This window comes from Lasiodiplodia theobromae (genome assembly GCF_012971845.1).
Source record: "Lasiodiplodia theobromae strain AM2As chromosome Unknown scaffold_29, whole genome shotgun sequence".
NCBI lineage: Eukaryota > Fungi > Ascomycota > Dothideomycetes > Botryosphaeriales > Botryosphaeriaceae > Lasiodiplodia > Lasiodiplodia theobromae.
In genome coordinates this window covers 1-23,439 of record NW_023336494.1, presented here as the reverse complement: position 1 = coordinate 23,439, position 23,439 = coordinate 1, and the positions used below count along the sequence as shown (strand labels likewise).

Here is a 23,439-nt window from a genome sequence, read left to right as displayed (position 1 = left end):
GTGCATACTTTTATTCCTTTTATCTCATCTTCACTGTAGTAGATTTCATGTTTAGCATTCAATTAAGCGCATATAACAGCTATTTAACCTCGGGCGCATTTGCTAGATCTCCGCCGCAACTACGGCGCTTCTTTCAATTAGAGTACTACCAAAGGTGCGTATTGAACTTTGGTCCTAAAATATTTGACAGAGAATGAGCCGAGCAAGGAAGAATCTCCGGGTAGGTTGTTATTTCTGGCTGCCTGGGCGGGAGATTTTCGGGCCGGGAGAGATTAAAACAAGGTTGCATTGCGTCATCGTATGATGGAGTCTCAGCCCCGACGCGTGACGTTGTTCAGAGCAACACACCCCTATCAACTTCTCAGCATTCGTCGCGGTGCAATTCATTCTTTTCCGTGCTTATCTCTTAATTTGCGCACAACACGACGCTCCTCCTGTCGGGACCAACCATCCCACCCGCCTGATTTCTCTCACCTGTCACGCAAACGCACCGGAACGTTCGGATATTGTTGATACCCAAGATTCCCCCATACATCGCTTGTCAGCCGTGTTTGTTCTGCTCGGTCCGATCACTTTAGCGCCTGTCTGTCCGTCCCATGTACAGCAGTAGTTCATAATGTCTAGTATGGACCACCACAACAGCGCCGTCAAGGCCATTGCTTCCCACATTGAGGATTTCTATAAGCGCAAGGAGCCGTTCCGTATCTACCATGGCTCAACAAATAGTACCAGAATTGTACAGTTCGACAGGAAGAAGATGATCAACATGAGCGAGTTCAACCGCGTCCTGAAGGTTGATACCGAACGGAACGTCGCCCTTGTCGAACCCAACGTGCCTATGGACACTCTGGCTGAGGAGACTTTGAAACATGGCCTGATACCGCCCGTCGTCATGGAGTTTCCCGGAATCACTACCGGTGGCGGCTTTTCCGGCGTGGCTGGCGAGAGTTCTTCGTGGAAATGGGGCTTCTTCGACCGCATCGTCAATTGGTGCGACGTTATCCTTCCCACCGGCGAAATCACGAAAGTATCGCCCACCGAGAATCCCGATCTCTTCTACGGTGCCCCTGGAACTTACGGCACTCTTTGTGTAACCACATTGTTTGAGCTTCAGCTCATTCCCGCCAAGAAGTTTGTCGAGCTGGAATACGTAACCGTTGATAGCGTACAATCTGCCATCCAGACCGTAGAGCGCGCCATGGCCGAGGAAGCGCACGAGTACATCGATGGCATCATGTTTTCCCTCAAGCGCGGCTCCATCATGCTTGGCAAGATGACAGACGCCCCTTCTTCACCCTCAATCAAACCTCAGCGCTTCTCTCGTGCCTGGGACAACTGGTTCTACCTTCACGCAGACTCCGTCACAAAGGTGGGCAAGGAGAATCACGTCGAAGTGATTCCGCTCACAGACTACCTCTTCCGCTACGACCGCGGTGCTTTCTGGACCGGCCGCTACGCATTTAAGCGCTTCTACACACCCTTCGACCGCTTCTCCCGCCTGGTCTTGGATCGCCTCATGCACACCCGACGCATGTACGCTGCCCTCAACGCGAGCGGCTTCACCCAGCAATACATCATCCAGGATCTCGCGCTCCCCTTCGACAGCGCCGAGGACTTCATCAACTGGGTTGACAAGGAGACCAAGACCTACCCGCTCTGGCTTTGCCCACTGCGCGTCGAGAATGCATCAGCGGTGCCTCTGCACGCTAAGATCGGCAGGAACCCAAAGCTCGCCGATGGTAACGGTGCGTCAGAATCGCCAGCGGATTCAGCCACAGAGTCCGGTGCGGCGGGAACCGGTGCGGGAGGCCCGCAGTTCCTTTTGAACGTTGGCGTCTGGGGTCCGGGACCTCGTAAGGCGGAGCCGTTCGTCAAGGTGAACCGCGCGTTGGAGGCTGAGGTAAAACGGCTTGGCGGATTCAAGTGGCTATACGCCAACGCTTACTACACAGAGGAGGAGTTCTGGCAAATCTATGACAGAGAATGGTATGAGGGCCTGAGGAAGAAGTACAATGCTGAGACACTGCCAAATGTGTACGAAAAGGTCAAGGCGAAGGAGGAGAGAGTGCCGATCAGTGGACTCAGGGGTGTCAAAACGGCCATGTTTTCTGGAACCAGCGGGAAGCATCTGCTTAGAAAGTAAATTCCTTCACGTCAAACTGGGGGTGTAACCAATGCGGGATTCAGTGTAGCCGACGTGGCATCGTTTCTCACTTCCATCAGAAGACAGAAGCTCGACAATACCATTCAACTATGAGACACGATTTACAGCTTGATTAAGCAGCGACTGGTGAGGAAGGGTCATGTTGAGGCCTCTGTTATTCTTCGTAACCCTTTACACGAATGACGCAGCCGCCTTTCCCGAAGATTTGCCTCGGCCGACGACACTGGAGGCTAAACATCGATGTCATACAAGAAATTTTCCTTGAAGATAATCAGACCCCCGAGGAGGACGAGAGATTGTTTCGATTCTCTTTATTTCCGCTCTACTGATGTCATAGTTGTAACCTCAATAACAGTGTCAATCTTTTACAACCTCCAGAGCTCATTCTTCTTCTCAGCGCTGTCCCCCTTGCTCGAGTCAAGGAGTTCATTGTCATTGGCTAAGTGAAAGATAGGAAGGTTAATCAAGATCCACGATCGTGGTATCAAGCCTGTTAAGGAACAGGAAAGGACTGACGGCCCGAACGGCAAACACTACGAAGAAAACAAAGCCTTAACGGCGCGTATAGCCGTCTAAACTCCGTTGAACTGGGCCTTTGACGAAAGCACGGATGGAATGCCGCATAATTTCAGACCTTCTGCAGGCCCTTGCTAAGATGGCGAGCTCTGTGAGCCCCACATTTTCAGCAGACGTATGATGTTACCGATCGGGAGTTCTCTGATTTGCCTGCTCCTCGCATAGTAAATGCCTGCTAGGCCCGAAAGACTTAAGGTTAGCGACATACAATCTCCTCTTTTGACTCAAGCAGTTAATATAAGTAGCCTCCCGTACTCGAACCTCAAGACTCAAGCAAGTCCTCTCCCATTTGCACAGCACAATGGTCACCTTCGCCAGCCTTTTCCATCTTCTTCCTCTTCTCTCACTATCGGCGACAGCAATCTCTCAACCTATCCTTAACGATGCTGTCTTCAATGCCGCAAGCACCCACACGGTATACCAATACCCTCTGGGAACCTGGGTCGAAAACATCGCCGTTCGCCACAACGGGAACCTCCTCGTAACCTTCACACAGCCCACACCATCCCTCCACGAAATCAACCCATCCCACCCACCCAACACAACGGCCGATCCGGCAGCCACCCTCGTCCACAACTTCACCAACCACACCCAACTCACAGGCATCACCGAGCTCGCCCCGGACGTCTTCGCCGTCATCGCCGACAACTCCGTCTACCGCGTCGACCTCACCACCAACGGCACCGCCATCACGCTCATCGCCAACCTCCCCACCGCCGGCCTCCTGAACGGCATGGCCACGCTGCCCGCCAGCACCACCACCACCACGTCGTCCACTCCTTCCCTCCTCATCTCCGACTCCGAGCTCGGCCTGATCTGGCGCCTCGACCCGCGCACCGGCGCCCACGCCGTCTTCTTCCAGCACAACGCGACCATGTCGCCGACGACCGACCTCGGCCTGCTGCTCGGCATCAACGGCCTGCGCTACGTTCCTCCTTCCTCCTCTTCCTCCTCCTCTTCTCCCTCCCCATTCGGCTACGCCTACTACGTCAACTCCCCCCGCCGCCTCTTCTGCCGCGTGCCCGTCGACCCGGCCACCGCGAAGCCCGCCGGCGACGCCGAGGTCGTGGCGCGGGGCCACTTGGCGGACGATTTCGCGGTGAGGCGGGAAGGACGGGATGGCGAGATTGTGGGATACCTGGCTGGGCTGAACGACAACGTCATTACGCGGGTGGAGGAGAGCGGGCGCAGTGCCGTTGTTGCGGGCGGATTGAACAGCACGACTGTTGCTGGGGCGTCGTCGGCGGCGTTTGGGAGGACGGAGGGGGTGTGGAAGGATACGTTGTTCGTGACGACGGGGGGTGCGAGTGCGGCGCCGGTGAATGGGACGTTTGTGGAGGGTGGGAAGGTTGTTGCGGTGAGGTTGGGGTACTGAGGTGATATGGATGTGTGTTGGAGAGTTTATGTTAAAGGTGTACTTTGTCGAAGATTAATGAGCTCTAGGATGAATTGATGTTTACTACGAGATACAAACGCCAATGTTCCTGGCATGTGATGAGGCGGCTCGGGGTAGTCTTGTACAGTAAGATCTGATCTTTGAAGACGGTTTTTGGTATCTGATTAGCTGCAACAGCTTCGAATCAGTGCTGCGACAAGACCCAGGATTGTATTCCTTTTGCGTAGTGCCCATTGGGGATCCGACAACAGCTTTGTAATGACGTTGAACTTGACGGGATGCTGTGCCGCGCGCATCAGAACTTTATTTCAATCCGACAAGGGAATCTTTTTAACTTTTCCCCGCAATGGTCCGCTTCTCCCAACCGATTGGAAAGTTGTGCGGGTTGCACCCTGGCTAAACATAGTACCGGTATAAGATCCTCCGGGGGGCGCCGGCGCAGTGTTCGCGGATGGGCCGGAGCAATTTTTTTTTGGCCTCCTCCAAGCCACGTGGTGAGAACGATCCGCTTCATGCTGAAACCCTCCATCGAAGCTTCCCCAGACCGCTACGACGAGACCATCTCGACCGCCGTCGAACGGAGGAGGCCGACGGCGGCTGAAGATCGCTGGGGAATGGTGGGGGCCTGACGTGCATTCGCTCCGCGCGACTGGGAAAAGCGTTCGGATAAGCTTATCCCAAACCAGCCTGGCGGGCAAAGCAAAATGTGAACGTGTCGGTGGTTTCGACGCCAAAAGGAAGGAGATCCAAATCAAAGATGCAGTGGCGCTAATTAGCCCTGTCGTAAGAGAAAATAAACCGCGGGGCCATTCAGCAAAGGGGGCTTTTTTCCGCCCCCAACTTCAGCTTTATTGCTTGTGACCATTCGCTCTCAACACCGCCCGGATGTCCGTGTAAGCGGCCGCTCTTTCTGCCTAGGCGGCTTGGCAGTGGCCCCGGGGGAAATTGGAAGTACATAATGGCGGTGCATCCTTGGTTCCCGCAGTGTTGCTCCCGCCATCCTTCTGCTGTTGTAGTGCGCGAAAGCGCGCTGCCGGCTGTCTCCGGGAGATCAATCCACAACCCTTCTCCGCAAATATGATTTCGAACAGACTAGCAACGCTTGCTTCGCTTACATCATGCGTCGCATTATCGCAAGCCGCCAGTCCGTGGCCAATAACTTTTAGTTCTAATGAGACGGTTGGGCCCGACGGGCCGTGGAACGTAATCAGTACGTGGAACTCAAAGCTAACGTCCTCAGTACTGACAAGGTGCTGACTGAATTGAAGCATTCAACATCGATTTCCCAGACCAGGTACTTTGCTCTCCTCGTTGCCCCGCATTCTCGCGTTAACGTTCGAAACCAAGACACAATGGTTCCTCCCCTCGCTCCTCGAAACCTCCGTCATCGTCAACGCCAGCGCCTGCACCTCGCAGCAATCCAACTGCCAATCGCCGGCGACGGGCATGTGGAAGGGCAGCGGCGCGCAATTGCTGCGCGCCGCCATGAACAGCGCGACCTTCGGGCCCGACGCGTGGAACGACGAAGCCGGGATATACACGACGGCCGTCATGGGCCTCGAGGGGACGCTGCGCTACGTGTCGGACCGCTTCACGCTGAGTGCTGACGGCGACACCGAGTACCTGAACATGGTCGCGACGGCCGTGGCGGACAACGTGTCGGTGACGTATCCGGGCGGGCAGGCGTACACGCTGGATGTTGGATACTTGTCGCTGTACGGCGGCGCGGCCACGTTCAACTGGACGGCGGCCGACGGCGAGACGGCCGTGTCGCAGAACCTGACGCTGCCGCGCGCGTATAATCAGAGTGCCATCCCGAGCATCAGCTACGGCCTGCACGTGGGGTCCGCGGCGCACGGCGTGCCGGGAAGCTTGTACTGGGGCGGCTACGACCAGGCGCGCGTCATCGGGGACCCCGTGTCCGCGGCCGCGGACAACGGCTTCTTCTCGCTGGTCGACGTGTCGTTGGGCGTGGAATCGGGTGAAAGCGCCTTGCTGAACACCACCTCGTCCTCGGTGACCGGCCTCCTCGACACAAGCACGGCCACCTCCCTCACCACCCGCGCCGACCCGGGCGTCCCGTACCTCTACCTCCCCGGCTCCACCTGCGCCTCCATCGCCGCGCACCTTCCGGTCAACTACGACGCCGACTACGGGCTGTACATCTGGGACACCACCGCAGATTCGTACGAACAACTAGTCACCTCTCCGCACCACCTCTCCTTCACCTTCGCGTCCAACACCACCATCGCCGTGCCCCTCGCCCTCCTCAACCTCACCCTCAGCTCCCGCGTCACCGACTCCGCCGGCGGCTCGACGTACTTTCCCTGCCGACCCTACACAGCTACTTCATCCAGCGACCAGCAGCCCGAAGCCATCCTCGGCCGCGCCTTCCTGCAGGCGGCGTTCCTGGGTCAGAACTGGCAGAGCGGCGCGACGTGGTTGGCGCAGGCGCCGGGCCCGGCGGGCATAAACGGTAACGGTGTGGCTGAGGAAGTGGTGGTGAAGACTATCGAGGAGGCCGATACGGAGCTGACGCGGACGACGGGCGCGCCTGGGTGGGCGGAGACGTGGAAGGGCGTGTTGAACGCGCTGGAGGAGGGGGAGGGCGGGTCGACGACGACGGATACGGGAAGTGATGATAGTGAGAGCGTGGAAGAGGGCTTGTCTGCGGGCGCGAAGGCGGGGGTGGGCGTTGGCGCGGCGGTCGTGGTTGTGGGTGTTGTGGTGGGTGTGGTGTGGTGGTTGCGGAGGGGAAAGAAGGACAATAAGACTGCGGGCGGCGCGGCCATGGCGGCGGAGATGGGATCGGGTCCGGAGCAACAGCACCTACAACAGCAGCAGCCGCTGTGGGGAACGCAAAGCGGGGAGCTGGCGGGGAGAGAGGTCGTGGAGATGGCTGGGGGCCACAAGTGGCCAGGGGAATTGGAGAGCTACCATCATGCAAGCGAGCTGGACGCAGGGCACCCGGGGACAGGCAGGCCAGCGTAAGTACGATTCTGCAGGTTGAAGCCAACGTTTGGAAAGCCCACCGTTTAGGACACTGGGCCGCGGAGATGGCACTGGTTGACGTCGTACCTGGCCCTCATGCTGTAGAGGAACTTGCCGATGGTGGCGTTGACTCCAGGGATATCGAGGACGCGGGTAAGCAGTTCGTGGTCTTCCTTGTCCTGGGGACTCGTGCCCGTTCTGCGGAGGACGGTCAAGGCCATGCCTATACTGAAAGACGCCACATGGGCGCCGAACAGGCCCGCGTCGGGCTCAAAAAAGTAAGAGGCCGAATGGGCGATCTTTCGAGCATAGACGCGCGGGTCGGTCCGAGGCGGGAGAGCATCCGGCTGAGCCGACGTCATATTCGCAGATTGGAGGATGCTGAACAGCATGATGCAAGCGGCCCAGTAGAAGTATATCAGCTGTGCGACAGCGAAGTTTCCCACCTGTTCTACATGGGCGACCTTGTCCACGTCGACGAAGAACTTCATGGTCCTGACCCATTCCAGGAGGCGTCTGTCGGCGTCCCAGCATTCTTGCATGAGTGCTTCCCGGAGAACCTTCGTCACGCCCTCTTCGTGCTCGCCTTCGACAAAGTTATCCAATTTCTCCATAAGTGTTGGAAGATCGACCATGATGTCAAGAAGAGCGTCCTTGGGGGTTTTCGGGATGACCTGCCAGGGTATTTCTTTCCATTGCGGCTCACTGAATACACTCTTCTTTCTTGATCTTGCGGCTTGGATCATCTGCAACAGTGAGTATTGTGCTCATAAAATTCTTGATATCTCTACTCACCATAGAGAAGCGCCCGTCGACAAAGAGCTGATGGGCTTGGCCATGCATGTGTGCGTGCGGGCCTCTTGCCTGGATGAGCACCAATTCACCCTTGATGTGGCTACTCCAACTGCGCGCTTGGGCGGCATCGTCTCTATCGTCGGCTCCAAAGAGGATCTACAAATATTAGGTTTTCGTCTGTCGGTGCCGCGAGGGGAAGACATACCTCAAATAGTCCCATGAGTTTGGAAGCGGCGACGAGCTCGTCCTTTTTCACTCTTTCGGGCGACTGTAGAGCGTAGGCCATCTCTCTCAAAGATTTGCCGTGAGATGCGTAACCCTGGTTCACCATCCAGGGATCACCCCGTTGGCGACCGACAGTGGCCAGGCTCATGGCCAGCAGCGCATGCTTGAGACAGTCTTCGCGGTGGAAAATGGAGTCGATGATACCAAGCCAGGAGCCAGTGGTAAACTGAGCGTTTGCAGAAGTGAAAGGCACGCCTTGTGGCAGGTAAGCCTCCCAAAACATACCGAGTGACTTCAGCTCGTAGGCGGTGCGGGTGAGCGCATCAGGCAGGACGATCTCAAGTGGCTTCGCTGCGCGCTCGGAGGATTCAACAGGGATGCGACGCGTCGGAGGTGCAACAGTGGTTAGGGCGCATGACTGGGCGGTGCTGGTGTGGTTGATGAAGATTCGCTGCCTGTCGTAGCCGCCGCACTCCAAGCCGGACTTCAGGCACTGCCCGCACGCCGGCCGTTGGAGGTCACACTGCCGGATCGCGTTAGCTTTGCGCGTTGCGGGGGATGAGCAGGTACCGACACCCTTCTTCCGCCGCCTGCACGTCGCACAGCCTTTGGATCTCCCAGGTACGCCGACCATCTTGTGTCGCGCAGATTGCGTCTTTTTTAGGAAAGAGCGACGGGGGAATGTGGTTTTTCTGCGTTCATCGACTTGTCACCCCGCTTTTGAGACCGATCCTTCGTCCGTATTCGTTCCTTCAGCCTCCACTTGGTAAACTCTTTTCCCCACGCTCTCCAATGCGACTAGCTGTTGGCTTCGTTCCCGTAGTGTCTGCACAAACAGAGCGTCTTGTATTAACAATCAGTTATAGGCAGCAAGACCCTGGCGCTGCGCCTCAAAAGTCGATGACGACAAGCACAGGCTGTGGTGCTTATCCACGTGTTGAAGCTAGGCGAAAACGGGAATCATTGCGCGCCGCCGGCCCCCACCATTCTCTCCCTTCTATCTTCAACCACAGCCTACATATCACCGCCTGCTTTCTTGGCCTTCAAGAGCTCCACCTTGGCGCCAAAAATGATGCCTTGCGTAACGCACGATAAACGCACGATCACTCCGAACTGTCAGATTCCCACTCCAAAAATACTTCTCTGGGCTTGGATGAATTCAGAAGCAATGCGCGCCCATCATGTCTATATCTCTATAAAGCTACCCTTACCATAGGGTCGATATATCCATTGCATCACATCTCAACTCTTCGGTTGCATTGTAGAAACTATCACCAGCGTCTTTTCCACTTTTCGGCGTTTTTCCATATAACCCTCCCCTTTCACTTTCAATATATTCCTCCCACAGCCATGGTTCAACCTACTCGGCCCCCGAGCAACCGATTCAACGCCCTTGCTCGTCGTATCTATAATCCTCTCGGCTTCAGCAAAGCCTACAACTTCATTCTATTCTTCATCTTCAACGGTTAGCCTTTCTCTTCCTGTTTTCTGTCTTGGTCTCCCTTCTCCATATCTGGAAATCCTGCTAACCCCCATTCCTCCGCAGGCGCCCTTCTCGGATTTACCCTCGCTCGTTTCCAATACCTCGACTTCAGTGGCGTCTTCTGCTCCGGCGGAGCCAACGGCGCCTCTCCAGGTGAATGCTATTACTACGTCCAGAACTTCTACCGAATTGGCATCACACTGCACCTGGGGGGCATCTTGCCCGCCGCGTTCCTCGCAACACTGCAGTTCGTGCCGGCCATCCGGCACAAGATCATCCTGTTCCACCGCATCAACGGATACATCATCATCCTGCTGGTGTTGGTTGCCAACGCAGGCGCGCTGATGATAGCGCGCCACGCATTCGGCGGCGGGATGGACGTGCAGGCTGCGGTAGGCATGCTGGCCATCCTCACGACAGGCTCGCTAGTTCTGGCGTTCGTGAACATCAAAAGGTTGCAGATAGAGCAGCACAGGGCGTGGATGCTGCGGGCGTGGTTTTATGTACGATGCTCTGCCCCTTTCCCCCACCAGACTTTTCACGAAAGCGTGTTTGCTAACTTTTTGAAAACAGCTCGGCGCCATCATCACAACCCGCCTCGTCCAGATCACCGCTGCAACCGTCGCCACCGCCAGTCGCAACTACTTCATGGCTGAGCCGTGCGCGAAGCTTCTCTACACTTTCGACAACTCGACCCAAGACCTGCTTGACGCCTTCCCCGACTGCGCCGACTACGTCTCCGGCCAGGACCCGGGCCGCTTCGCGCTCGTCCGCGCCGATATGGGAGGCGGTCCTGGCGGTGCGGCGAGCATCGGCGCGGCGTTGAGTGTTGGGTTTGGGATGTCGTTGTTCGTTGCATTGACGGTGCATGCAATTGGGGTGGAGGTTTATGTGAGTTGATCTTTTTCCCCTCGCCATTTCTGGATGCGAGAGAGGCGACATGTAGAAAGATGTACTGACGTTTGTGATTCTGTGACGGGCAGCTCCGACTCACGCCGCGCGAGCACGAAAGACTGAGGAACGTCTCGTACCAGAGACAGCTGGAGGCTGGCATGAAGAACCCGGGGAGCGCCGGCTTGACTGCTGATAGGCTCGGCGATGCGGAGCCATGGGTGCCGGAGGGCGCAAGGGTGGTGGAGAAGCAACATCAGTCGCTTGCGAGTGATACATCGCTTTCTGGTGCGGGTGAGCAGGGTCACTGAAGTTTCCAGGTGGATGTTGTGGAGGGGAAATAATGCGATGATTTCGGTTTACGATTTTCTTTTCTTAGAGAATAGAGGGAGAGGACCAAGCAATGATGAGATGTTACCCCACGGCCACTCTATGTTCCGCTTGATTTGACAGAACGTAGATCAATCATGTCGTATCTGCCTTCACGCAATTTTCTTGTGCGTGGGAATGAAAGGGCCTCCTCCTTGCTGGATAATGATGCTCCGGAAAAGCTCAGTAATCGCGAGCATACCCCAATAGGCCCTGTCTCCAGAATAGTGGCTGCTTTCCTGCCGTCTGCCGCTAGGAACAGTCCTTCACACTCGGCTCACTTGTTTGTCCTTCCGAAGAGTTTTGCAAAAATGAATTACCCCCAAAATAATTCCCATGCCAACGACGAATACGAGGAAGAAGATGACAATTTGCGCGAAGGTTTCCATCATAGTGATCGTGAGGTCTATGCTCGGCGTCAGTATCGTGGACCAGGTGTTTTAAGAAACAAGAAGGACTCACAACTCATCAATGTTCCAAGGCAACTTCGATTCGGACGCCAAAGGTTCCAGAAAAAGGTGTACTTTATTGTGTGCTATCAGGACCAAGATGTGATAGAAATCGTCAGACCGACAGGTTTGGGTGAAAAAAATGTCAAACGAGTGTGAGGAATCGGGTATCAAAAGGTGAAGGATGAGGCAAGAGAAACGGTCCCAAGTCAAGACGCAAAGCACCGTTTATGTAGGCTTTTCTCTACCCCTCCATCAGGATCCATTGATAATCATCGCGTTCGAAGGATGAGATACGAGCACTGTGGCGGCGAATGAAGGACTTCATAGACGTTGATTGAATGCGAAACGGCGTAAAGCGTATAGCTGTGGGGGCGGGCTGGGCGTAAAACGCAGCGCGGAAGGCGTAAAGCGTAAGGCGTAAGGCGCAACGCGGAAAGCGTACGGCGCGCAGCGGAACTTCTTCCACCATACAATCCCCTTAAAACGGGCCCGCTTCCTCCACGCGACAAAATTTTCGAGCAACATCTCTTGTCAACTCGAAAAAGCAAAATTTCTCTCGGGAAACAGAATCCGTCCGTGCCGTCGTTTTGGTCTCGCGATGTCAGTCCAGAAATGTCGCCGCTGGTTGTGCATAATTCTTGATTTCTCGATAGTGCTGCTATCCTGTTCTCACGGAGGAAGCCATCCCGTCCGCTCCATTGGCCAGCGAATACAGTTTCTCCTCCCGGCTGACAATGCATTCCAGATGCCAGACATGAGATGGTTCACCCAACCATCCAGCACCCACCACGCCGAAAGCTCGTTCAATAGTGCTACAAAGTACGCAAAAATGACCAATGCCATCGGCTCGCGTTGCTGGATGCAAGGAATGAAGTCTTGCGGGATGTTCAGGGCCCAGATGATGAGGTTGAACTCGCCGTCGTGCTCGCCGCTAAACATGATTGTGAAACAACGAGCGAGGTTATCGATGGCCGCGTTGTAGGGAGCATGCTGTGCTCCACCTCCTGTGCTACCGAGCGCCTCATCGCAGAGCCTACGCAGGTCAGCAATAGGGTCGGGATCGGCAAGCTCCGCTGATTGGGCGAAGAAGCGGCGGGTTTTGAGGCTGGCGGTCTCGATCAGCTCTGCAAGAGGCCCGTGGCGCATTGCATCGATTCCCAGGATCATAAATGAATGATAGCCTTTGTAGTATATGATCCACTCGGGAGGGTCGTGGCCCGGCTCGCTGAAGGCCAGATAGTCGCCGGGAGTGGGCCCTTTGGCCAGCTTGTACATGCAGGACATCATGGAAAAAATGAAGAATGCGTGGTAGCTGTCGTCATTGACTTGGGGAATCTGGGATGTGGTCATGGCAAACCCTTGGTTCCAGTGGCGTTCGGACTCGAGTTTGTAAAACTGCTCGCGGCCGCGCTTGAAGCGCGAAAGATGTATTGCGGATAGAGCGAGAATAGCGTGTAGCACGAATGGGTGGGAAAACCCGATTTCTGGAACGCTCACCCGCCAGAAGGTGAGCACCGAGGCTATCCTTGAAACGAAAGTCGAGATGGACGGTGCGGTGGAATTTTGCCAAGCATGCAAAAGCTCCAGATCGGTAAGATTCAATGCAGGTGAATCAGATTGTATGCTAGCCGTAGAGGGCTGGATGTCGGAGACTTTTGGAGAACAGGGTGTCTCTAGGGCAACTGGAGCCTCAGACCGGCCCGGCCCCGCCAAAGTAGATGGTGAGGGGGACGGCAATTGTTGACCATGCGGCTCAAGTGCATGATCGTCCCCCGCAGCTGCGGATGTGTCTCTCCGTAATTGGCCAATAGCCTTGTTCTTGTACTCGCAAGAGATATTGCGTCTCATGCAATTAGTGCATGCGGGTTCTCTTTCGTCACACTCGAAAACAATCAGCTAATCCATATCTTTGCTACAAGCGTGCGGCTGAATGCAGAGCAACTAGACATGTGCCAAGACGAAAAGCGAGATGGGCCATGGTGAGCCATCAAACGTCACACCTACCTTGATTCTCCGCCTTTTGCAAAATGCACACCCCATACGCGACTTCTGGTGCGTTTTACGCTTCGCCTTGCCACCGACCATACCTGCGGCTGGCATGCTGTACTTCTCCCGAGAACGCGCTCGAATCGGTTGCGAAAGCGTTGGTGTCTTGAGAGCGGGACAACCTGTGAAGGCGAAAAAAGGGAGGGTGAGAGGCTGACAGGGACTGTCTCAACGCGCGAAACGCGGCGACAGGACGGCTCTGCGCTATAAATAGCCGCAGCGGACGGCGCATCACGTGCATTTCAACTCTTTCCACATTTCCTGGGGACTTGGGAATTTGTAGACATTCTGAACGAGAAACCGTGATAGCCAATATTTGAACATTTAATTTGGGGGTTTAAATGTACTCAAGTTGCAAGACTGATTGAGAAAAGGCGACCTAGCGGTACATTGATTAATTGGCGACACATGATACGGTAACCCGGGAGACTTTCCGAACTTACATTGCTCTTTGAATATGAATCTACATCAAACGTAGATAGATAGCTCGTCCAGCTCTATTTTCAAATGTTATGTCTACATTTAGCTATTTCCCGTATGTATTTATTCTTTTTCCCCCCGAAACTCAAGGACACCTTGTCAGCACTGGTGATCTTTGTTTCAATTTGGCTTTCCAATTTTTGTTTTTATTCCTCTCGGACCGATGTAATGACTGTACTCAGCAATAGTTCGCGAATCCTTGCGGCCTAAACTGCCATCCAAATTGAGCATCAGACATGACAGATGATTGATCAGTCCCTCTGAAGTGACCATGAGACTGAAATGGATCCCCTTGTGCAAATTCGCCACTTTCTTCGAAACTTCTGGTCCATGGATCCATCCCTGTAAGCCAATCAAAGGGTTCTATAGCACTGGGTTGATGTGCCTGAGCGCCCCATGGAGGGATCATGGTCATGTCTGAGGTGCTTCCCGTGGGCCAAAAAGTGTTCTGACTTGCATCGTCCCGCATAATCCTGAGAAAATCGAGGTTTTGAATATCGTCTCCTCGTGTATTCATGGAGTTAACAAACCATGAATCAGCATTAACCATGCTAAAAACCTCATTTGTTTGTAAGAGGCTCTCGTGGTCAAGGCCAGAGATATCTGAGAATGAAGGTGATGTGCTCAATCCGTCAGCAAGTTCCAGAAAGTCCAGGCCGTCATTCGATTCCAGGTCGGCCATCTGTGATGGCCTTTGGAATTTTCGTCTGTAGCGCATGATTGTAACGTATCTGCTCGAGTCAGAAAGGGTCTCCCAGTCGACTTATTGTGTCATACCTGTTTTTGATATCCGTTGTTGATCTGGTCGGCAGGAAAATTTCAGATATAGTCTTCCAAGCTTTGCCGTATTGCCCTACCCCAGTCACTAAGGCTTCATCCTCTTGTGGCCGCCAAACGCTCCTGTCGATGGATGGGTCGAGTGCGTAGCGCCACCTTTTCGCACACTGGTCCGAGTTGCGTGTTTTGACTATACGTGACACTTCGATCCATCTGGGGTGGCATCATCAGTAAAGATGAATTCCGTGTAAGAGAAGAAAAAACATACTTGAGTCCGTGCACCCTGACTGCTTCTTTCAAACTCTCGTCTTCAGAAAAGCTCCATGGACCTTTAGCAATGCATGCTCGGATCTTGTTCCATCGCTTTCGACAGTCTTTGTTGGAGCGGCCGGGTAGTTTCCGGGCTATTGCCTTCCAGTCCGCAGGAGTTCCCTGCTGCTCTACGCGCAGTGTTGGTAATTATTTTGCTACTCTTATAATGTATGAGTTGACTTACTCTGCAAGTCCACTTCCTTCAAAAGTACTTGATCTTCCTCTTCGGTCCATTTCCGACGTGTCTTGGGAGATTGTGTGTAGGGGATCTGTACTGAATTCATGTTTGAGGCAGGATGGGTTCTGGGAGCAATCAGGACGCGGTAGCAACCATATACTCCACTTCCCTAGCTACGTTACACCTTTGGAGCTAATGCATGCCATAGCCTCTCGACGTGGGGTTATGAGTAAGACACCGATTGCGGCTAAGTTTCCGCAGGCACCGCGGCCGTTCAATCACAATCCTTAGGGCAACCACACAACCATTCCGTGGCAAGCTCGAGCAGTCTTTTACGAGTAGGTCAGATGTACGGAGCATGAACGCCTCCCGCTGGAAGTTCTCGACCAGCCAATCAGAGCCCATTAGTTGCGCTCGGCTTAGCACGTCTTTGGCTGGCCTTGTACCACTGAGGCTTGTAGGTGTCGAGCTCAAGCAGCTGCCTTCTTTGAGCGACAGTTGCCTTGCGGAGGTCCCCGAAAACGGCAAGGCTGTGTACCACGTAGGCCCTCGAGTTACTAAGCCTCACCGCGCGCCCGATGCGCTGGCCACTTCCAACCCTACTGTGCTATAGTAGCAGCCGAGCCGCATGTAATCCGAAAATAGGCTAGTTTTACGGGTTCGAGCATGTCAGTTCTCGTGAAGATATCTGTACAGAGACATCTAGTCTTGGGTGGCGTTGCTTGATGTATGTTTTCGTGTTAGAGCCGCATCCCCGAGCAAAAGCAACCTGTTTTTGAGGGTCTCTTCGCTCCTTATGCACGCTCCAAATTCTCTCACTGGCGGATAATCCCTGCCCAAAAACGAGCCACACGCTGTCAGGGTCACTTTTCTTATCTTTGTCTGACGTCAGACGAAAATTCGGATTGGACATGCGGCTCCGGCCTTTTGACTCGGTAAAGATCTGGTTTGCCGTTAGGATTTTCAGACCCCAAGTTACAGAGGATGCATTGCGTGTTCCTCTATAGTTGTATGCAGGGCCTTGAAGTTAATCTCTCGCTAATCTGCTTAAAAGCGTTGATCAGGCAGATCCGCTACAGCCTCACAAGCTTTCACGAACCTGAATAAAGCAAAGTACAAGAGTGCTTGGAAGGTGGTTTGTCGCACAGGGTTTTCGCGGAGACCGCCGTCGACCTGGGTTGTTACACAGGCACTCCTTCGGCTTCGGGAAACGCGACCGCATCAGGGCTCAGCTCCCCCCAGCGCCAGCTCGTAGGGCCGCGTTGAGGCTGAAGGCTTGTGATCCAAACATCGGCACCCGGATTCCAGACACCATGCTCTCGTCCGGCATTCTCGGAAATTCGGTGACGTGATCTTCGTCTTACGCAACGCTGCTAGGATTTCGATCCAGACCGCGCAAGTAAAGCTACGAAAGCAGAATGATCACGCCATGCGCAAGGGCAGAGCGTAGTACAACTACCGCTGCAGTACGAAATGCCGAAATAAAGCGTGGCGGCTCGGTGATCAGTCCACAATCGAGCAAGGATGTAAGTCTACCAAATAGTTTGAGCCAGATATAAGACTAAGATTTTGGGCGATGGATGGCGATTCGGACGTTATAATCGAAATGGCGGATGGAATCGGACTCGGAGACTTCGAGGATTGTCGGTGGCGGGTTGAAGGAATGGTTGAAGTTTTTGTAGGGCGCAGTGACTCGCTTTTACCTTCTGCTATTGAGCGACATTCGGGCCAGCCTTTGACCTGTCTGCAACCCCACATTGAGCATGACTTGCATTCTCTCATGAAACAATACTTGATTCAGTAGAGTTGATCTTGTTTTTCATTCTTGCTGGTGCGCTTACATTAGATCTGGCTCAATGCTAATTCAGAGCAACAGCAAACAGCCGGTTCACAAGGACCCAATATATACATATACATACATAAATACTGCAATAGAGTACCGAAACGGCTTTGCCCACACATGCGTCAAGGTATCAGGATGTTGAGCGCGGGCCCCGGCTGAGGCCTCCCGTGGGGTATGTCTCGGGCTTCAGTTCTGATCAACACTGTATACACTTCATGCACGTGTCTTACACAACCCATGCAGAGCACAAGTTGATGTTGGATGCATAAGTCTTGGCCATGATTGTGTAGATGGTCTCGTAAACTATAGTCTGCTCGTACAGCCGACGGCAAGCATGAAGTTACGTTTCCATGCAACGATAGCAATTTGGCGCTCGATCCCCGAGATAAAGCCAACCGCCCCTATTGCCCGATCTGCGATGTCCACACTGAAGTTCGGTCACAGCAAGGGGCTGCACCTGCAGTCACAAGTCAGTCACTTGGACGCGGGGTCATGCGCACGAGCCTGACCACTGAGGCGGGCGATCAACGAATGTGACAGTGGCGGCTGAGGTCGAGACGAGCAAAGAGCAACAGCACGTTCGCGAGTGGTGTTGTTGAGACAAACCGCTCGTTTTTTTTTTCTTTTTCCCTTTTCAGCCACGGCACACGCTCGACGAGTTGGGTTGTATCCCGCAACAAGAGCCGCGCGCCCCTCTGGCGGTCGGGACGCGTTGGCCCTTGATCCTCCTGGACGGCACAGGAGGCCCCGGCGGGCTGCATGTCTCTCACAATCCCACGTTGCCCTCAACGGTCGGCTTACATGCAGGAGGATTCGGCTGACCCAGCAGCTGGATGATGTGCGTTCGCGCCGAGTATTCCCTGTCCGGCCGAATTCGAGGACAGGACCAAAACCAATGAATTATTAATTCATTTTTGCGTGAATTTTCTGACGGAGTCATCTGCAAGCTGTGCAATACGGCCCCGATCTTCGCACGCTACTTACAATATTGATGTGCTATTCCAGAAGAGAGAAATGGACATGGCAGGTCTCGTCGAGACTGTGCGGCGATGGTGGAGTAGTTGTCAGGAGATCCTGACCAACTCCGTACTTGGCACTAGCGAGACAATGCATAATCGCAGTCGCTATACACTTAGCGAGCGTGCAGTCATTAAACTTCTTACGGGGCGCGCCACCAGAAAATCTCCCGGCGGACCACTGGCGAGGAAATTGCCAGGGTCCACATGCTTACAAGTGACAGTTGACAGGTGGTATCGGGCCGCGGCTGTCAGGAACAGGAACTTTGAGCTAGAACAATCCCACGGCGATCTCTTGGAAGTGATTTACGCGTCCTCATTGCCCCCATCCGATCTCCAGCCACGCCACCCCATTGCTAGGGACGGCTAGCGGCCTGCGACCACACCCGATTCCGCGGTGCGTAGCCCCGTTGCGAGGCGGTGACTTAGGTCCTTCCTTTGCAGGCGCTCGGACCGGATTCCCCTGTAGAGAAGCCACGACTCGCCGGTGCAACATCAACCGAGTGGGGCCGTCTCATTACTCATCCATGGTTGCCGCCGATCTTCTCCTTGACAGCCGCACTTGCGCGGAACGTGCGCGTACGATGTCGTTGCCGCCGCTCACTGGGGCTTAGCGGCAGCGGCAAGGCAACCATTTGCCCCACTCGCCCGCCTCCCGCTGCCGCCGCCTCTGCACAGACAACACTGTGCGCGAACGCCGTTCCCGCAATGAGCGGCTGGTATGCCGTTGAAAACGCCGGACCTGCAGCCAAGCGAGGTTTCAGGGCCCTGGCTCGCTGCTCTCTGCTGCCATTACTCGTCGCCGTGGTCGGGAGAGGAAAAGCCGTGAGGCGAGCGCGATGCTGCCCGCCGGAGTCACTTCTCGATTGCGCGTGCGACGCCGTCGTGGCTATGGGGGCCTTTCATCAAACCTGTTGCAAGGACTGCCTACCATGGCTTGAGAAAGGAAGCGTTGTCGAGGGAATCGGCCCTCCCGTACTCATCTCCCCTCGCCCTCTGGTCCGGCCCAACGCCTCATACGCCCGCTACTAAGATACGGCCGATCTGAAAATAGTTATACTTGCGACCTTTAAGTCCCTACTAACCGGAAAGTGGAAGCAGCCGATCCAGGGGGTTCCTTAAGGGAAGATCGACGACTGCGAAAAAGTCTTGCGCCTGGGGTATACCTAGCTGAGATGCAGTGTGCGTCCCGGCGGCTGGGCTTGACATGCACGGTTACCTCTTCCCCGGGCCATGGCCAAGCTCTCGGAGCGTCCGCCTCAGATTAAGTATCATATGCTGCCCGGGGAAGACGCAACCTTTGAATATATTCCGACACCCCTCCCCGTCAGCGCCGGCATCGAGGGATTCGGAGTGACGTGAACCCTACCCCACTGACGCCATGACGCTTCCCATCCAGCAGAAGGGCCCTCAAATCCTCGCAGTCTTGTGGCTCGAGACGTTTCTCGCCGCAACTGTCATTTCCTTGCGCTACTGGACAAGAAGCAAGATCGGAGGACAGGTCGGCTGGGACGACTGGTTGCTGGTTCTCACTTGGGTGCGTCTTGCTTTTCCCCCGCCATATTACGCCTTGCGACTGACGTTTTCTGCAGCTTTTGATGTTTGCTTTCTCCATAATATGTACTATTGCTACGCAACATGGACTCGGCATCCACATGGCAGACATCCAGCCAATTACCGAGTTCTCGATCGGAATGAAGGCCTTCCTCATCGGCCAATCCACTATTGCGACAGCCATGGGAACGAGCAAGGCTGCAGTCGCCGTCTTCTTGATCCGCATCCTTAACAAGACCTGGTATGAAATCCATCACCCCCAATCCACCATCTCGCTAACCTGATGGAAAAGGCATTACATTATTCTCTGGTTCTGGATCATCTCCATGATGGGAATCAGCATTCTGCTCGCCGTTTCCGTATTTGCCCAAGTCACGCCCGTCGAAGCCCTTTGGAACCCGGCCGTCAAGGGAACGTACCACATGAACCTCACCGTTATTGCAACCGTGACCTGCGTCTGGTCGGCCGCCATGGATTTCTTCCTCGCCCTCTTCCCATGGATGGTCCTCTGGCAGCTCAACATGAGGAAGAAGGAGAAAATCACCATTTGCATCTCCCTGTCCCTTGGTGTGATTGCTGGAATCTGTGGTGTCGTCCGTATCACTACGCTGAATGCCTTGTCGAACTCGGCCGATTATCTCTGTGAGTTTGGCTTCACCGATAAGTTTTTGCAACGCACACTAACCGTTTACCCAGACGCCTGCTCTGATAGCGTATGCTGGACCTTCTCTGAATTGACTTTGACAATCGTTTGCGTCACTTTGCCCGCCCTGCGTCCGCTCTGGAAACGTGTCACCGGCCAGAGCTCGTCCGGATACGGCAACTACCACAAGCAATCGCAGTCCAAGAGTGGATTTGCATCGAGATCGGAGAATGGCGCCATCAACCTCGACTACATGCCCGGAGCGGCCAAGAAGCCCATGGACCCCACTTATACGTCGCAAGCCGGAAAGGCCTCATTGCACACCGACGCCGACAGTGACAGGAGTATCCTGGGCAACGGAAAGGGGAGCAACGAGGCGATCCAGCGCGTTCAGGAGGTCACCGTCACATACGATGATGTTTCTGATACGAGCATAAATGTGCAGCACAACGCCTATTCAGCGCACGCAAGGTAGTACTAATTGGGAGGGGGTTTCTCGGTCTTGGTCTTGATATGAGGTGTCTTTCCGGTGGCGCCCAAAATCACGACATTTTCTTTTGTTTTTTTTTTTTTTACACTTGCAGTTTTGTATACCCAGCAACAGCTCTCAGTCTTATAACTTAAAACCAATCGAACACATCCTATTTCATGTGGCGTCTCACATCATCTCGAGTCATGGCGAGTGCATTGATACAACACCCGTGGCTCGTCTCATACGATATTGTGCATGAGATCGATGGGCAGCAGCAGTGTTTTACTGCGTGGGTCTCTGAAGCACGGTAATGCCAGAATCGCGGTGAATTGTGTGCGCTGTTATTCTCGCATCGACCAGCAGGATCAGGTCAGCGTTGACGATCTTTCGCGTGGCCTCGCTCGCGTTCTGAGTCAGGTATTGCCTCTACAAGAGATCAACAGCTCCCTATTGCGACTGTGAATTTTCCCGAATCATCACGAACAGCGCAGTGCGTCGATCGCCGTTGCGATCACCGCTCGCTTACAAAACTATCGTGCAACGACTGACTCTTGTCTTGTAGGTGCGACTTCGCGATACTTTGCTCGATGCGGACCAGCTCGGCCCGCTCGGCATTCAAACGGTCCCACGTGTTTGACATCGGTTAGCGACAGTACATACGTATGTACGGCGTCCCACTAAACCTGAATAGCGAGCAATCTTGCTAATTGCTGGAAGAACCAGAAGGTGCGACGCGGCAAAGGGATCTGATGCACGGCGACAAACTCCCTGCATTCCACCAAGTTGCTGGTACCGGGCCCGAAGCGGACCTGGCCGCAGGATTCGGGCTCCAGTGCGAGGACTAGCGTCGCTCGAGCCGGAAGGGGTGCAAGAGCAGTGGATAAGGTGTGTAGAAGGAGCCCCTTATCCTAGAGCATGAGTCGCCAAGCACCCTCCCGAAAGCCGAAAAAGAAATGTAGGATTGAATCGTCGAGTTAGGGATCATCGTTGTGCACAAGAGCGTGCGCTATAGATCCTGCCGAGTCCTAATAAGTATAAGGCCGAGAATCGTCGGACGATGACATGATTCGTCGCCTCTTGTGTGGAGCAGCTCGTACGCCGCAAAGGTGTCAAGCATTTCTCGGCGCCCAACCGGGATGAGCTTGCTGACATGAATTGCTGGACTCGTGGTCAAACTTGTGAACGGCGTGATGAAGAAGTCGTGGCCGGGAGCAGATGGCGGAGACGTCGCCGGCCGAGTCAGCAAAGTCTTCACCGCCGAACAAAAGCAATGCGCATCGAAGACTGAAAGGAATAACCACGCATGAGAAGTGCGGCACAAAGTGGTAAAGATCAGAGCGTTCGACTGCGCCGCTCGGCAGAGCTGAGGTTCTGGCCACGGTGTGGAGCAGGGGACATGGGGTGGCTAATCCGCCCGCTTGGGATCGGCACGGGATGCCTGTATATGAAACCCGGATCCCCACCCGTTTACGCCTCTTATGGCATCGCAATGGGGAGAATAGTGAAATCCTGCCAAGCCGGCGTATCAAACCGCCAGCTCCACCCTTGTACATGCAGCGCTTAGGCATCGTCCTACTGCAACGACACTGCCGCCCCCTGGCCCCGTCACCTTTTTCTTCATGAGCCGGAGCCGCGCTTGAAGATGGTCGCGTCCTCCAGGCAATCAGGCAAGAACCACGCGGTGCTTACCGCCAAATCGGGGAGTGCAAATCCGTGATAGTGTGGGGGCTACATCTGCAGCTCGCCAACCTTCTAGCCGAAAGAGATGATGAACATCGCCCAATTGCAGTACCAATATGCAAGAACTATTGTATCAACGGCTTGTTCCTCCTCGTCCGCGAGTAAGGGGTCTCAGAGCCACGTGTGTGTGGCGAGGACTCGTCTTTTGCTCGCGTGGTTTTGGACAGGCATGCCGGATATCTTATAGCCTTCCCCGCCAGATTCGCTGAACGTGCTCTCCTTCCTTCGACCAGGCGCTCCCTCGTCAATTGACCAGTGTTTCCTCACGTTGACCACCATGGCCAAGGAACCTGCTGCTGAGATTATTGTCGGCCGTGGTCACACCAGTGCCACGAGCTATGCTGTACGCTTGTCCCTGAGCCGTCTTTTTCTGCCAATCGTGCTAACCTGCATAGACTATTGCCCTCGCTGGTCTTGGTGGCTTCATTTACGGATATGCTGCCAATATCCTGACGGGAACTTTGGCGCAGCCGACCTTCTTGGCGAAGTTCCTGTCCACACCAGATGATGCCGTTGAGCGCACCAATGGCATGGTCGGAGGGTAAGTGCTTCTTGTTCTACCCATAGTCTCATCAATTGGTTGTCCGCAACGATCAATTGAAGCCCCAACCCACATCAGCTCATCACCAATTGCTTGAACAACACTAACTCGGTCTCTAGTTTCTTCGGCGGTGCCCTCCTGGGTGTCATCATACAAGCTCCCATTGCCAACCGATATGGCCGCCGTGCCGCCAATGGCGTAGCCGCAATCCTCCTCATCTTCTCCAGTGCTCTGTCCGCTGGCTCTCACAATATCGCCATGTTCCTCGCTGGCCGCGCCATCTCAGGCTTCGGCGCGGCCATGTGCTTCGCCAACACGCCGACGTACACTGCCGAGCTGGCAACGCCACACAACCGAGGCATGCTTGTCGGTTCGCAGGGTCTCTGCGTCGTGGGCTCGTACATCGTGTCTGCGCTTCTGGGTTTCGCCTTCTACTTCGTCGATGCTGTGAGTCACCCCCCCCCCCCCCCCCCCCCCCCCCCCCCCCCCCCCCCC

At 54.7% G+C, this 23,439-nt stretch overlaps 8 protein-coding genes across 8 annotated transcripts; 6 read left to right on the top strand and 2 right to left on the bottom strand.

Moving 5' to 3' along the window:
- Window positions 1-625: 625 nt before the first annotated feature.
- LTHEOB_8837 (FAD linked oxidase) lies at window positions 626-2,143 on the top strand (the record flags this gene model as incomplete). Its single annotated transcript, XM_035518358.1, has 1 exon — window positions 626-2,143. The coding sequence occupies one exon, from the start codon at window positions 626-628 to the stop codon at window positions 2,141-2,143; it is 1,518 nt and encodes a 505-aa protein (XP_035369736.1).
- Window positions 2,144-3,041: 898 nt separating this feature from the next.
- Window positions 3,042-4,115, top strand: LTHEOB_8836 (Six-bladed beta-propeller TolB-like protein; the record flags this gene model as incomplete). The annotated part of the gene is made up of 1 exon (XM_035518357.1): window positions 3,042-4,115. The coding sequence occupies one exon, from the start codon at window positions 3,042-3,044 to the stop codon at window positions 4,113-4,115; it is 1,074 nt and encodes a 357-aa protein (XP_035369735.1).
- A 1,098-nt stretch (window positions 4,116-5,213) lies between these two features.
- On the top strand, window positions 5,214-7,127 carry LTHEOB_8835 (Aspartic-type endopeptidase; the record flags this gene model as incomplete). Its single annotated transcript, XM_035518356.1, has 3 exons — window positions 5,214-5,346; window positions 5,405-5,430; window positions 5,484-7,127. 3 exons carry the CDS (start codon window positions 5,214-5,216, stop codon window positions 7,125-7,127), a joined length of 1,803 nt encoding a protein of 600 aa, XP_035369734.1.
- A 44-nt stretch (window positions 7,128-7,171) lies between these two features.
- Window positions 7,172-8,781, bottom strand: LTHEOB_8834 (C6 zinc finger domain containing protein; the record flags this gene model as incomplete). The annotated part of the gene is made up of 4 exons (XM_035518355.1): window positions 7,172-7,873; window positions 7,923-8,078; window positions 8,128-8,670; window positions 8,779-8,781. The coding sequence occupies 4 exons, from the start codon at window positions 8,779-8,781 to the stop codon at window positions 7,172-7,174; spliced, it is 1,404 nt and encodes a 467-aa protein (XP_035369733.1).
- A 716-nt stretch (window positions 8,782-9,497) lies between these two features.
- On the top strand, window positions 9,498-10,832 carry LTHEOB_8833 (uncharacterized protein; the record flags this gene model as incomplete). Its single annotated transcript, XM_035518354.1, has 4 exons — window positions 9,498-9,612; window positions 9,694-10,133; window positions 10,204-10,521; window positions 10,614-10,832. The coding sequence occupies 4 exons, from the start codon at window positions 9,498-9,500 to the stop codon at window positions 10,830-10,832; spliced, it is 1,092 nt and encodes a 363-aa protein (XP_035369732.1).
- A 1,179-nt stretch (window positions 10,833-12,011) lies between these two features.
- Window positions 12,012-12,692, bottom strand: LTHEOB_8832 (C6 zinc finger domain-containing protein; the record flags this gene model as incomplete). The annotated part of the gene is made up of 1 exon (XM_035518353.1): window positions 12,012-12,692. One exon carries the CDS (start codon window positions 12,690-12,692, stop codon window positions 12,012-12,014), a length of 681 nt encoding a protein of 226 aa, XP_035369731.1.
- Window positions 12,693-19,375: 6,683 nt separating this feature from the next.
- On the top strand, window positions 19,376-20,666 carry LTHEOB_8831 (uncharacterized protein; the record flags this gene model as incomplete). Its single annotated transcript, XM_035518352.1, has 4 exons — window positions 19,376-19,531; window positions 19,587-19,789; window positions 19,841-20,190; window positions 20,245-20,666. The coding sequence occupies 4 exons, from the start codon at window positions 19,376-19,378 to the stop codon at window positions 20,664-20,666; spliced, it is 1,131 nt and encodes a 376-aa protein (XP_035369730.1).
- A 2,014-nt stretch (window positions 20,667-22,680) lies between these two features.
- LTHEOB_8830 (MFS sugar transporter) lies at window positions 22,681-23,439 on the top strand (the record flags this gene model as incomplete). Its single annotated transcript, XM_035518351.1, has 3 exons — window positions 22,681-22,746; window positions 22,799-22,944; window positions 23,064-23,391. Coding segments are annotated over 3 exons (540 nt in total), but the record flags the coding sequence as incomplete, so codon positions are not given.